Source organism: Vulpes vulpes, chromosome 1 (genome assembly GCF_048418805.1).
Source record: "Vulpes vulpes isolate BD-2025 chromosome 1, VulVul3, whole genome shotgun sequence".
NCBI lineage: Eukaryota > Metazoa > Chordata > Mammalia > Carnivora > Canidae > Vulpes > Vulpes vulpes.
Genome location: NC_132780.1, coordinates 172,539,359 through 172,552,675, shown reverse-complemented (window position 1 = coordinate 172,552,675; position 13,317 = coordinate 172,539,359). Strand labels below are relative to the sequence as shown.

General features: G+C 40.1%; 1 protein-coding gene across 1 annotated transcript in view; it reads left to right on the top strand.

Moving 5' to 3' along the window:
- Positions 1–2,600: 2,600 nt before the first annotated feature.
- Positions 2,601–13,317, top strand: part of ME1 (malic enzyme 1) — a 193,909-nt gene continuing 183,192 nt past the window's right edge. The window contains exon 1 of the mRNA XM_072736255.1: positions 2,601–3,037. Coding sequence (XP_072592356.1) covers positions 2,960–3,037 — 78 coding nt within the window. The 5' untranslated portion in view covers positions 2,601–2,959. The remainder of the gene's footprint in view (positions 3,038–13,317) is intronic.

Sequence of the window (13,317 nt, the reverse complement as noted above, 5' to 3'; positions counted from 1 at the left end):
CCTTCTATCAGATTATCTTTTTTTCTCATGAAAGTAAAACATTTCTAATGGCACATCTTGAAACTTTTAGTGTTTGTAGTGTTGAAATGTTTTGCAAGTATACACCAATGATGGAGACTAACCCTTCCTTGTGGGGAAATTTAAGTTCGAAAGTAAAACACCTGAAATACTATATGTGCTATATTTCCTGAATTTTCTGTACTTAATCTCAATGACATTAGATCAGAATACCGTAATCATATTTTAATGACTAGAGTTATTAGTGCATTAGTTGGGCAAGAAAAATTTCATTTTGACTGAGAGTATTCTCACCTGTATAATGGAAATTTACAGGATCTAGCCCTTTAATCTGTGAATCCTACTCATAACACTACCAATTATGTGCAGAGTGACTGCATAACTGCAGTGTCTTAAAAGGAAAATTAAAACAAGCTTTTTCTTTTCTCCAAAATTTTTTGCTTTTTGGTTTTTACATTAAAACCCAACCTTGGGACGCCTGGGTGGCTCTGAGGTTTGGCACCTGCTTTCAGCTCAGGGCGTGATCCTGGAGACCTGGATCGAGTCCCACATTGGGCTCCCTGCATGGAGCCTGCTTCTCCCTCTGCCTGTGTTTCTGCCTCTGTGTGTGTCTCATGAATAAATAAATAAAATCTTAAAGAAAATAAAACCCAACCTTACAAACAAGTAAAAAAGATTGAAATCTGACGTTCTGGATAACATTTACATGGAAAAAGAGATTGTTCTCAGTACTCTTAGAACAACTGCACATGGATAGAGAAAGTCACTCCCTCAGTTAGGCCTCATATTGTTATATTGAAAATGATGGACTTTTTTTTTTTCATAAATTCACACCTCCCATATGTTTACTTCTCTTTACCTACACTGCCAGGATCTTGTAATCCCTTCATAGTGATGGCTTGGGGGACGAGCCCACATATTTTTTTTTGGCTTCTCCCCCTATTTATGTCAGCTTTCGTATCTGTACACAATACATCACAGAAACAGGGATAAATCAGTAACATAGCTGAACTTCTCTAAGGGGGCATTATAATAAGGTTCTGTTGTACTAATATTTTTGTTTCTTCAGCATCTTAGGTTTGCATCGTAGGCCTGTAATTAAACGGTTTCTGTTTCTGATAAAGCTCTCTAATTGTAAGTTGCCTCAGTTAACTCCTGGGAGTGAGTTCTGTAAAAGCATACCTTCTCAGGTATCTAGGTAGGGTTAACTATTTATGGACTATGGCGTTCACTGTGAAAAGTGCTACTTGAATGCAAGGGATGCTTTTAAAGAACTTTGATGCCAATAAAATGTTCTGCATTAATAAAATGTTCTCCCTTGAAACAGATGATTCTAGGTTATTCAAAGAATAGGCCCAAGAAGCTTCTGGATAGAAGTATGACCAAAAAACAATTATTGTAACATCTTTCTGATCAAGCAATGTAAAACATTCAGTGTGTTGTCTAGTTTATGGATATATAAAATGAACCCGTAATCAATCCCTAATACTGTCTTTTGTACCACTATGAGGTAGAAATGAATAGGGCAGAAACTACTGATCGCACTTACCTGGAAAAGAAACTGGGGCACAGAAAGCTTTAGTGTTTTTTTTTGTGCGTCATACATTCCTTTTGACTTTGCTCCTCCATTCCTTGAAAGTTCAGGTATAAATACCAATAACAGAATTACAGTGCTGGAAGATCCTGACCCTCTCCCTTTTACCAAAGAAGAAACCGAAGCCCCTTATAGATTGTTATCCATTAATACTCAGAGAAGTCCAGAAACATCTTGATTTCTGCAGTCTCACAACATTATATACAATATAAATAAGACTGTTGAGTGGGCCCTGACACATCTGCAGTGCAACACACCTAGACTTTTATTTTAATTATATTAAAATTTATTTAATTATAGTAAAATAAAATCCCCCCCCTGCTAATCTAGAGACTGCCACAGTGTCCGGGCCCCACACTACCTGTTCTCCTAGGGCTGCTCGGGCTTCTGCTTTCTGGGTCAAGGTGGGTTCTGTGCAGGACCCTGGGTGTGGCCAGCCTCGGAGGGAGGATAGAGAGCTTCGAAGCCCCTACTGGAAAGGGACAGAGAAAAAATGAGTGGGAAATATCAGAAAGGGAGACAGAACATGAGAGACTCCTAACTCTGGGAAACGAACTAGGGGGGTGGGGGTGACTGGGTGACGGGCCCTGAGGGGGCACTTGATGGGATGAGCACTGGGTGTTATTCTATATGTTGGCAAATTGAACACCAGTAAAAAATAAATCTATAAAAAAAAAAAAAAAAAAAAAAAAAGGAAAGGGTCAGAGGTCTGGAGTCCCAGGCATTCGAGGTCGGCTATTAGCAGCCTCTGAGTCCCTTTCGCCAGTGCTCCCATCCCTCAGTGTGCAGCCTCTGCCTCGCCCCCTCCCTGTTTCCCTGGGGCTCCTGCGAGGGGCGGGGCGCGGCCCGGGGGTGATGGTCCCCGCACGGCCCCCGGGGTGGGCGGGGGACCCCGCGCTGTCCCGGGGTGGGGGGGCAAGCGCGTTCCCTGAGCGACAGGCACGCCCCACGCAGAGCCGGGCTGCACAGCGGGGAGCAGAAGCCCGGGGGGAAGCGGGGCCCCGCGCGTGGGAGGGAGCGACTCCCGCGGCCGCCTCCCCTCAGGCCCCCCGGCGGCGCCGCCAGCGCCTCGCTCTTCCTCCTCCTCACTCGCCGGCTCGGCCGATCTCCTGCCATGACTCAGCGATTCCCGCAGGCTGCCGGGCCGGGGACACCGGCTTCTCGCGGGCTCCTCCCGCCGCGTCCACCCCCTCTCGCCACCCACGCCCGCCCCCGCCCGCCGGCCCTTTCCCAGCGCGGCCGCCGCCGCCGCCGCCGCAGTCCGCGCGGGCGCCCCGGCAGCATCCGCCTCCTGCCCCGCGCGCCGCCCGCTCCGGCCCGACCCCGCAGCCCACCCGCGCGCCCGCCATGGAGCCTGCAGCCCCCCGCCGCCGCCACACCCGCCAGCGCGGCTACGCCGTGACGCGCGACCCCCACCTCAACAAGGTGAGTCCGCCGGCCCACCTGGGCGGACGCAGGCCCTGCGGGGGCGCCCGGGCTCGGCCTCGCCCCTCGGCCGGCCCTCCCGGGGCGCCGTCCTCGGGGCCTGGGGCCTGGGGCCTGGGGGCGCCGCGCGGGGGCTCCGTGCCGCGCAGTGGGATGGGCGCCCGGTGCCGCTGCACCTCGGCATCCCGCTTTGGAAAGAGGATGTGGCTTGTTTACATGCTTTCTGGCTTCTCCTCTCCACAGTCTAGCCAGAGAAAGTAGTATCGGGCTCCGTGAGGGAACCGAACGTTTCTGTGAGGATTGCAGGTGGGCGGCCGCTCCGCCGGCGGTGGACGTGCCGCGCGCTCGCCGGCTCCCCTCAGTGCGGCGAGTCCTGGAGCTGCCCCCGAGGGAGGGGCCCTGCTGGCCCGTCCTGGGCGCAGAGGAGTTCTGAGAGCCTCGGGTCTCACTGACAAGCTCGGAGGCGAGGCCTCTTCGTTTCTGGAGCGACACAATTAAGAGGCTGGGAATGCGTGTGTGTGTGTGTGTGTGGGGGGGGGGGTGCTTCTGCCTCAGACACTTTGCAGGGCCTGGTACGAAATCCTTGTCGTAGACCTGGGACGGTGGATAAAGCCATTCCTGGTTTTTTTTTTTTTCTTTTTAAATTTGGCCTTCTGGAAATTAAAACTTTTTTTTTTTTTTTTAAGATCTCTTATTAAAACAGAATTCAGTGTAGTTTAGAGATTCTTTTTCAGATCCTGGTACCATTTCATCTTTCTTCACTGGTAATGGAGTGTAAACACTTAATATTTTCTCAAATGAAAACTACCTGATTTATAATTTTGCTTATCTAGATGTGAAACATGCACACTTAACTCTGTAGCCGGGCTTGTCTCTAGATGGCTTTTTGTGTAAATGTGCTTTTGGCATATCCTTCTTATTTAGGAGATGAGGAATGCCATCGGGCAGCACAGAGGTCTGTTTAGTCATTCGGCTCGTTTCTTGAGGACCTGCTTTTTCATTAGCAACTGGACCTCGGCTCTTACCTTCTGGCCAGGTTTTTGGTGATTTGTTGATCATTATTAATGGCTTGAAGACTTGTGATTTCTTTTATTTAGTAAATTGTAGCTAGTGTGAGTTCTTTTTGATTTTTGTGGTGACAGGTTAAGTTTTACAAATACATAGTTATTTAGTATTTGTGGTCATAAAGCATTAATGGAATTTTAAATAGTTCCTACTTATTTTATTTCTTCAAAATGAATTTAATTGCTAGTTTGCTTTTTCCCTTTTTATTCTTCTTCCTTTTTTTTTTTTTTTTTAAGATTTTATTTATTTATTGAGAGAGAGGCAGAGGGAGAAGCAGGCTCTATGCCTGGAGCCTGAGGTGGGATTCGATCCCAGGTCTCCAGGATCATGCCTGGGGATAAAGGCAGCGCTAAACCACTGAGCCACCCAGGCTGCCCTCCTTTTTATTATTCTGCAGGTTGGGGATTATTTTCAGTAGAACAGAGGAAATACCTGATGTGACAGAACAATTTGTGACTTTCATGTGTGTCTACTGTCTGTAATTTATGACCAGGTAATGGGTTGTCACTTAAGAAAGACCACTGAGTGGTATAACCTGTTTGAATTTCCTGAGGTCATGGACAAGAATGAGTGTTTGAAGTGGGTAGGTGGAACAGGTAGTCACTGAGCAAGGGTAATTATGCCTTTACTGTTTGCATCAAGAATATATGTTCTTGAATTCTTTTTGGCTCCTGTTTACCAATAAGGATTAATGTCTACTTAGCAATAATATCAAGGAGACCTTCCACCGAGTTGAAAGGTGCAATATGATGTGTTAAGAGCACATTTTTGAATTAATAATTGAACTCTATTATCTGCATAATATCAAATTGGATTTAAAATCTGGTTCATCAACTCTGGGGTGAGCCGTGTCGTGCCTCATGGAAGTAACAGAATGGCCTTGCATGGATCATTGAAACCATGGTTATGAGACATTCTTGATCTGCCCTGCACTGAAGATCTCTGGGCTTTAAAGTTTTTTGGTAGCCTAAGAATCTTTATTGATTTTTATGATAACTTTGGCTAGTAGATCATACCACTGAAAACCCCATCCTGTTGTCTGGCTACAGGAAGCCTTATTCAGTCAAACACAAACCTTCATCACCTCACGTTTTGGGTAACTACGACAGTTTTGCTGGTTTTATTTTCAGTATTTTTTTTCTTTTTATTTTTTTTCATTTTTATTTATTTATGATAGTCACACACACACACAGAGAGAGAGAGAGAGAGAGAGAGAGGGGCAGAGACATAGGCAGAGGGAGAAGCAGGCTCCATGCACCGGGAGCCCGACGTGGGATTCGATCCTGGGTCTCCAGGATCGCGCCCTGGGCCAAAGGCAGGCGCCAAACCACTGCGCCACCCAGGGATCCTTCTTTTTTTTTAGTGTAAACTATACTAGAGTTAATTATCCAGGAGTTTTATCTACCACAATTCTCTGGCGTTACCTCAGCAATGTGAGAAACTGATGTATTATTTAATGTGGAATCCCACTGATAGGAATTCCCTGTGATGTGGATGTAGGGCTATATACCTCCATACTTGTCTGTTACCTTGCTGTACTTCAAACAACACTGGTAGTATAGGGTAGCACAAAATCAAAATAATGTGCTCAAGTGAAGTACAGAGATGAGTTTGAGAACTTTCGAAACTGGTGATATGGAGTATAGGAAATACTGAAGAAAGTTTGAGACTTTTCATTTTTGTGTTCTAATTTCTGTCTGAGCTTTGGGCAAGTAAGAGAAATGCAATATAATGCAAAGTATAGACATTGTATTTAGAAGAAAGTGTAAGCCCCAGTTCTTCCATTCAGCAGTTGTGAGAATTTGAGTGAACTTTTTTTTTTTAAAAGATTTTTATTTATTTATTCACGAGACACACACAGAGAGAGGCAGAGACATAGGCAGAGGGAAAAGCAGGCCCCATGCAAGGAGCACAATGTGGGAATCAGTCCCAGAAGTCTGGGATCACGCCCTGGGCCAAAGGCAGACGCTCACCCGCAGAGCCACCTAGGCATCCCTGAGTGAACTTTTCTTTTTTTTTTTTTTTAAGATTTTATTATTTATTTATTTATTTATTTATAGACACACACACACAAAGAGAGAGAGAGAGAGAGAGAGAGAGGGAGACACAGGCAGAGGGAGAAGCAGGCTCCACGCAGGGAGCCCAACGCGGACTCGATTCCGGGTCTCCAGGATCACGCCCTGAGTTGCAGGTGGCGCTAAAGTGCGCCACCGGGGATGCCCTGAGTGAACTTATCTTAATTAGCTTCAGTTACTGCCCTTACAAAATAAAGTGATAATTGCATTCATTTGTTATTTTTTATTTAGAAAATATTTGTTCAGAATCCACTCTATATTAGATAATATTCTGGTTCAGGGAATAAAGCAATGAATCAGATTTTTGTTGTGAGGACACTTACATTTCTGTTGTAATATGAAACAGAAACCTTGCCTATGAAACCTACCTTGCCTCTTCACTTAGATATTGAAAAGATTGAGATAGTAAATATTGTTTCTAAATTATTTATACTAAAACAAGGTTTTTTAGTAGTCTAATTTTTAATATAGCACTTTTGTATAGAAAGCCTTAGGTCATAGCTTGAGCAGTTATAAAGAACTTATTTTTTAGTGTACTAACCCCCTTCTCTTGAATTTTGGATGACATGATTGTGTTCCCTTTTTATTTTATAGTAAAAAGCAAAATACGTCTTCTCTCTGGAAGAGAAAGATTTGTATTTTACCCTCAGATTCATATAACTGAGCTTGACTGACATCACATGACTTTTGCAATCTTGCATACACTTTAACGGAATGCCACCCGTAGGTTTTAAAGAATATACTTGTGAAGAAGTGAAAAAGGAAAGTGTTCTACTTCTCGAAACTCTGTTCAAAATGTGTTAAGGCTTGGGGGAATGAAAGAAACTAGGCTTGTTAGAGAAAGGTAGAAATATGCTTTGGTAGTTAAAATTATTGGGAGAAGAGGGAGTAAATTGCAGAGCCAGGAAATTTAAAAGTTCCAGTGGTGTGAAACTAGCCTTTACTTGATTCTGTTTGACTTTGGAAAAAATCAGTTACTCTGACAAAAAAAATATTTGGACTGTTTTCCAATGGTTTTCAAAATTGACATTACCAAATACTATGAGAGATCCAAGATTGTCCTGATTTGGCTTATTTGTTACCTCATTATTTTATGTTATTGAACCAACTCAACCAACTTTGATAGTATATAGATGAAGAATAAATCATAAGATATTTTTCAATAAAGTGGAACAAATTTGGCAATATTTTAAACCTAAATGATTAGGAAATTTCCATAGACATGCTAAATGTAAAATATGGATATTTGTATTCTTAAAATGATATTTAAAATATTTTATGGCTTATATGTTAATTTTTACCTGTTTTTAGCTTACTGTATATAAAGTAGTACATTTTATTTTTTTATTATTTTTAAAATTATTTATTGAGAGAGAGTGTGTGTGCACACACAGCTAGAGGGAGGGGCAAAGGGAGAGGAAGAAGCAGACTCTGCTCAGCAGTGAGCTAGATATGGGGTTTGATCCCAGGACTCCAGGATCATGACCTGAGCCACCCAGGCACCACTAAAGTAGTATATTTTAAACAAAGGATTATTGTTGCTGTAAGTGAATTTAGAGAATTTTAAACATCAATATTTTCCCTCAGTCCTTAAAAATACATCTAGGTTAGCCATTGATTAAACTGTTAGATATTTAAGGACTTTGAGTTTTAAGAGAGGGAGAGGCAGTATGGCTTTAAGTTTTTATAGTTTAATCTGGTAGTTTGGGAAATCAATATAATAATGAATAATAGTCTCTAGAAACATGGAAATATAACTGTTAGAGCTCTGTACTAATAAGTCATACACTTAAAACACTAGGATTATTTTTTTAATCAGGTAATACTGAGTAAGACTATTAGCAAAAGTCCTTACACGTTCATACAAATTTTCATAATTGCATTATGAGTACCCCTGGGGTAGTTAAATTCTAAACTGTCTCACTGAAGACCTGGAAGTCTGGAGACTGAAGGAATCCTAAGACTCCATTATAAAATTAGGTCTAGGCCCCTTAGGTTTAGAATATATGTAATACATTTGAATTATCTATTCAGAATTCTCTAATAAGATATTTTTAAAACTTTTTTTATTTTGACAGAGTGCATGCATACATAATATATGTATAAACATAATGTTATGGCTGAATTTTGTCCTCCCAAGAGTCATGTATTGAAGTACTTATCCCTAGTATCTCAGAATGTAACCATATTTGGAGCTAAGATCTTTATTTATTTTTTAAAGATTTTATATATTTATTTGACACACAGAGCGGAAGAGAGAGCACAAGCAGAGCGAAGGGTAGGGGGAGAGAAAGAAGCAGGCTCCCCTCTGAGCAGGGAGCCTGACAAAGGATCCTGAGATCATGACCTGAGCCGCAGGCAGACACTTAACTGACTGAGCCATCCAGGTGTCACGGAGCTAAGATCTTACAGAAGTAATAAGTTAAAATCAGGTCTTGAGGATGGGCCTTAATTCAATATGGCTGATGTCCTTATAAAGAAAAAAGAAAGGGAACACAAAGAGAAGTAAATGAGAAAAGCCTCAGACTGTAAGGATCTTTACCAACATCTTGATTCTTGGACTCTAGAACTGTGAGAAAGTAAATTTCTGTTGTTTTAGTCACTTAGTCTCGTAGTTTATTATGGCAGCTTTAGCAAACTAATATACATATAATTGAAACAAAATTTCATAATATAATACTTCACTGTGTTTAGTGCACTCCAGCAGTTACCTGTTACATTTCAATTTTTAAAACATGTGAGGGGCACCTCGGTGGTTCAGTTGGTTGAGCATCCAGCTCTTGGTTTCAGCTCAGATCATGGTCTTATAGGTCATGAGATTGAACCCTATATGAGACTCTGTGCTCAATGGGGAATCTGCTTGAGGTTTTCTCCCTCTGCCCCTTATCCCATTTGTGCACACTCTCTCTCAAATAAAATCTTAAAAATGTGAATCACAGTCCATAGTTCAAAAAAAAAAAAAAAAAAACAGTGCCCTTTAACTTCTTTAAGTAGTGCATTCACATACCTGGAAAGTTATTGGAGAGTAACTTTCTTTTCTGGCTTAGTGGTGCACTAGTGAGCTTCTAGTTTGCCTTGACAGTACTGGCCCAGCTTCCTGTTTTTCTGTCTACATGTCCAAATTGTCCATCTTTTAAATCAATAATCTTGAAATGATGAGACCATTATTGTTAATAACAGTGGCAGATCTTGGTTAGTTAGCAAAACAGTAAGTCCTTACTTGGTTGCTCAGAGCCAGGAAGAAACCAAAACTTGCTTAATGAGCATTTTTGTAAGCATTTTAAGTTTTTACTTATTCAAAACCTTATACTTAATTTTTATATATGGTAACTATAGCATAATGGTTACAGAGTTGAGATCAAACATATTGGTCATAGTGTTGTGGGGTTGTTAAACCCAACAGTCAAGAAAGAATTCTTGAGGTGTTTTATGGTGCTATTTGTTAAGTTTATTTAAGCCACATGGGGACAGGATCCATGGGCAGAGAGAACTGCACTTTTGTTGTATAAAGTTGGTGATTATATGCAAAGTACTGAAGGGATAGGGGATGTACAGGAAGTAATCAACCATAAATGTCTTCTTTGAATTTCTACTCAAAACTACTTTCACAAGATTTCTCTGATGTTTATCATTCAGTTTGATATTAGCTATCAGTGAAATATCCAGGCAATGGTGGGATCCTTTAAGACTTAGCAACCAGGGGTGCCTGGGTGGCTCAATCAGTTATGCGTCCAACTCTTGATTTTGGCTCAGGTAATGATCTTGGGCTTGTGAGATTGAGCCCCACATCAGATCAGGCTCCATGCTTGGGGGGAGTCTGCTTAAGATCTCCCTCTCTGTCTCCCTCTGCCCTTCCCCACTCCCTTGCTCTTAAATACAGAAATACATACATACATACGTTTCAATGTTTTAAAAAATGTAGCCACCAGCATTATATTTGATACTTAATGGAACTTTGGGTGTTATAGATCAGCCTTTTGGGCTAAAGGCAAACATTTTTCGCTACTATCATTCATGAATATCAGTAAATACAAATGAGAATAACTCACCTATTTAATAAAAATACTTTCAGATCATGCCACAAAGCATATGCAAACAATGTTATAGATAAGCGGTACATTCAAAACAAAATGCTATAAAAAGACTAAAAATAAAGACCTGGGAAAATGCAAACAGCAGGAAATCAGTGTTATACCTGACATCAGACAATGTAGAATCCATATCAAAAAGCATTGAGACAAAATATTCTGTAATTCTGAAAAGTGCAATTTGGAATGAAGTTAAAAAAGTGATTAATATCTATGCACCAAATAACACAGTTAGCTACCTTCATTAAAAAAGACCCTCCTACAGGACATTCCAAGAGAAATAAACATTAATACTAGCAGACTTTAACATCATGTTTTCAGTGCAGGACTGAATGTCTCTCTTTATAGTCCTTTTTTGGTACTTGTTCGCTCTAAGAATTATGTTATACATAAGTTTTCAGTCTACTTAAGACCATTTTACCAGTTCAGTTGGAATATAGAAGTCTTATCACATCTTATTACTTTCCTCTGATTATGTAATAGTTGTTATATTACATCTGCTTACATTTCCATACATTACATAAAATTTTTTTAAATTGAGATATAATTGACAGAAATTAGCTTCAGGTATACAACATGAGTGGATGTTTGTATATATTGGCTAATGATCACCACAATAAGTCTAGCAAACATTTGTCCCCATATATAGTCATAAAATTTTTTTTTCTTTTCTTTTCTTTTCTTTTCTTTTCTTTTAATGGTGTTCTTTTTTAAAAAAAAATTTTAAAGATTTATTTATTTATTTATTTATTTATTTATTTATTTATTTATTTATTTATTCATGAGAAACACACACAGAGAGAGAGATAGGCAGAGACACAGGCAGAGGGAGAAGCAGGCTCCATGCAAGGAGCCCGACATGGGACTCGATCCCAGGCCTCCAGGATCACACCCTGGGCTGCAGGCGGCTCTAAACCTCTGCGCCACCAGGGCTGCCCCGAAAATATTTTTTCTTGTGATAAGAACTTTTAAGACTTACTCCCTTAGCAATTTTGAAATATGCAATACAGTATTATTAACTATAGTCACCATGCTGCACATTCATCCCCGTCTCTATTTTATGACGAAGTTTGTACTTTTTGAATATTTTCACCCATTTCCTCTACTTCCGTACTTCCCACTTCTGCCAACCAGCACTCTTGTCTCTGTATCTATGAGCTTTTAAAAAGTTTATTTTTAAAAAATTAGTGAGTGTGAGATCACGTATAGTATTTATTTTTCTCTGACACTGTTTCACTTAGCATAGTGCATTCAAGATCCATCCATGTTGTTGAAAATGGTGAGATTTCCTTCTTTTTTTCATTATGGCTGAATAAGATTGCATATATATGGGCCACATTTTCTTTATCTGTTCATCCATTGATGGACATTCAGGTTGTTTCCATATCTTGGCAGTTGGAAATGATGCTGCAATGAATATGTGGTTGCATATATACTTTCCATGTAGTATTTTTGATTTCTTTAGATAAAAACTCAGAAGTAGAATTGATAGATCATATGGCAGTTCTATTTTTAATTTTTTGAGGAAACTCCATACTGGTTCCATAGTGGATATACCTTTTTCCATTCCTGCAAACACTTACTATTTCCTGTCTTTTTGATAATAGCCATTCTAACAGGTATGAAGTGATTTCTTGTGGTTTTGATATACATTTTCCTAATGACTACTGATACTGAGCTTCTTTTCATGTGTCTGTTGTCTGTTTATCTTTGGAAAAATGTCTATTCAGATCCTCTGCCCATTTTTAAATTGGATTGTTTGTTATGCTATTGAGTTGTTATGAAAAAAATTTTTTGATGTAATAATTTAATGTAATGTTTATTATTTTTTATTTTAACTGTCATACATATTTTAAAGAATTTAAGGGGAAAGGGTAGTTTGTTACAGTTACAGACTGTAACTGTACAGTTACCAGACTGTATTTGCAATTTCAGATTTTTGTCAGATATCATTTGCTTTCCTTCTAAAGAACTGCCTTTAGTGGGGTACATAGGTGGTTCAGTCAGTTGAGTGTCTGACTTTTGGTTTTAGCTCAGATCATGATCTCAGGGTCTTGAGATTGAGCCATGCGTTGGGCTCCATGCTCAGCATGGAGTCTGGTTGAGGTTCTTTCTCCCTCCCTCTGCTTCTCCCCCTGCTCACATACATGCTCTCTCTCAAAAAAATACATTTAAAAAATCTTAAAAAAAAAAAGAATTGCCTGTAGCATTTATTTTATTTTGTTTTATTTATTTTTTTATAAATTTATTTTTTATTGGTGTTCAATTTTCCAACATATAGAATAACACTCAGTGTTCATCCCATCAAGTGCCTCCCTCAGTGCCCATCACCTAGTCACCCTCACACCCCCGCCCACCTCCCCCTCCACCACCCCTTGTTCGCTTCCCAGAGTTAGGAGTCCCTCACGTTCTGTCTCCCTCTCTGACATTTCCCACTCATTTCATTCATTTGGGGAATATAAAAAATAGTGAAAGGGAATAAAGGAGAAAGGAGAAAAAATATTTTATTTTAGTTTTTTTAAAGATTTTATTTATTTATTCATGAGAGACACAGAGAGGGGCAGAGACACAGGCAGAGGGAGAAGCAGGCTCCCTGATGTGGGACTTGATCCCAGGACTCCAGGATCATGCCCTGAGCCAATGGCAGGCACTAAACTGCTGAGCCACTCAGGGATCCCCTAAATAAAAAAAATGTCATTGCGCTTCCTTCCAGGCTCCCTTGTTTCTGATGAAAAATCTAGTCAATCGAATTGTTGTATGCATGCAAGGGTTATTTTTTTTCTGGCTCCTTTTCTTTGTTTCTAGTTTTCAGCATTTCGAAATAATTTTTCTGGAGTTAGGTTAGGTGTTTTTTGTTTTTGTTTTTGTGTTTTTGTGTTTTTTTTTTCCCATTTTTTTCTTTGTTTTTCAGATTGGTTGATCCATCTGTAAGTTCACTGACTTTTTTGCTCTTTTATCTCCATTCTATTCTTGAGCCTATCCTATGAATTTATTATTTTAGTTATTGTATTTTTCAGTTCTGAAATTTTCATTTGGTTCTTTACAGTTTTAA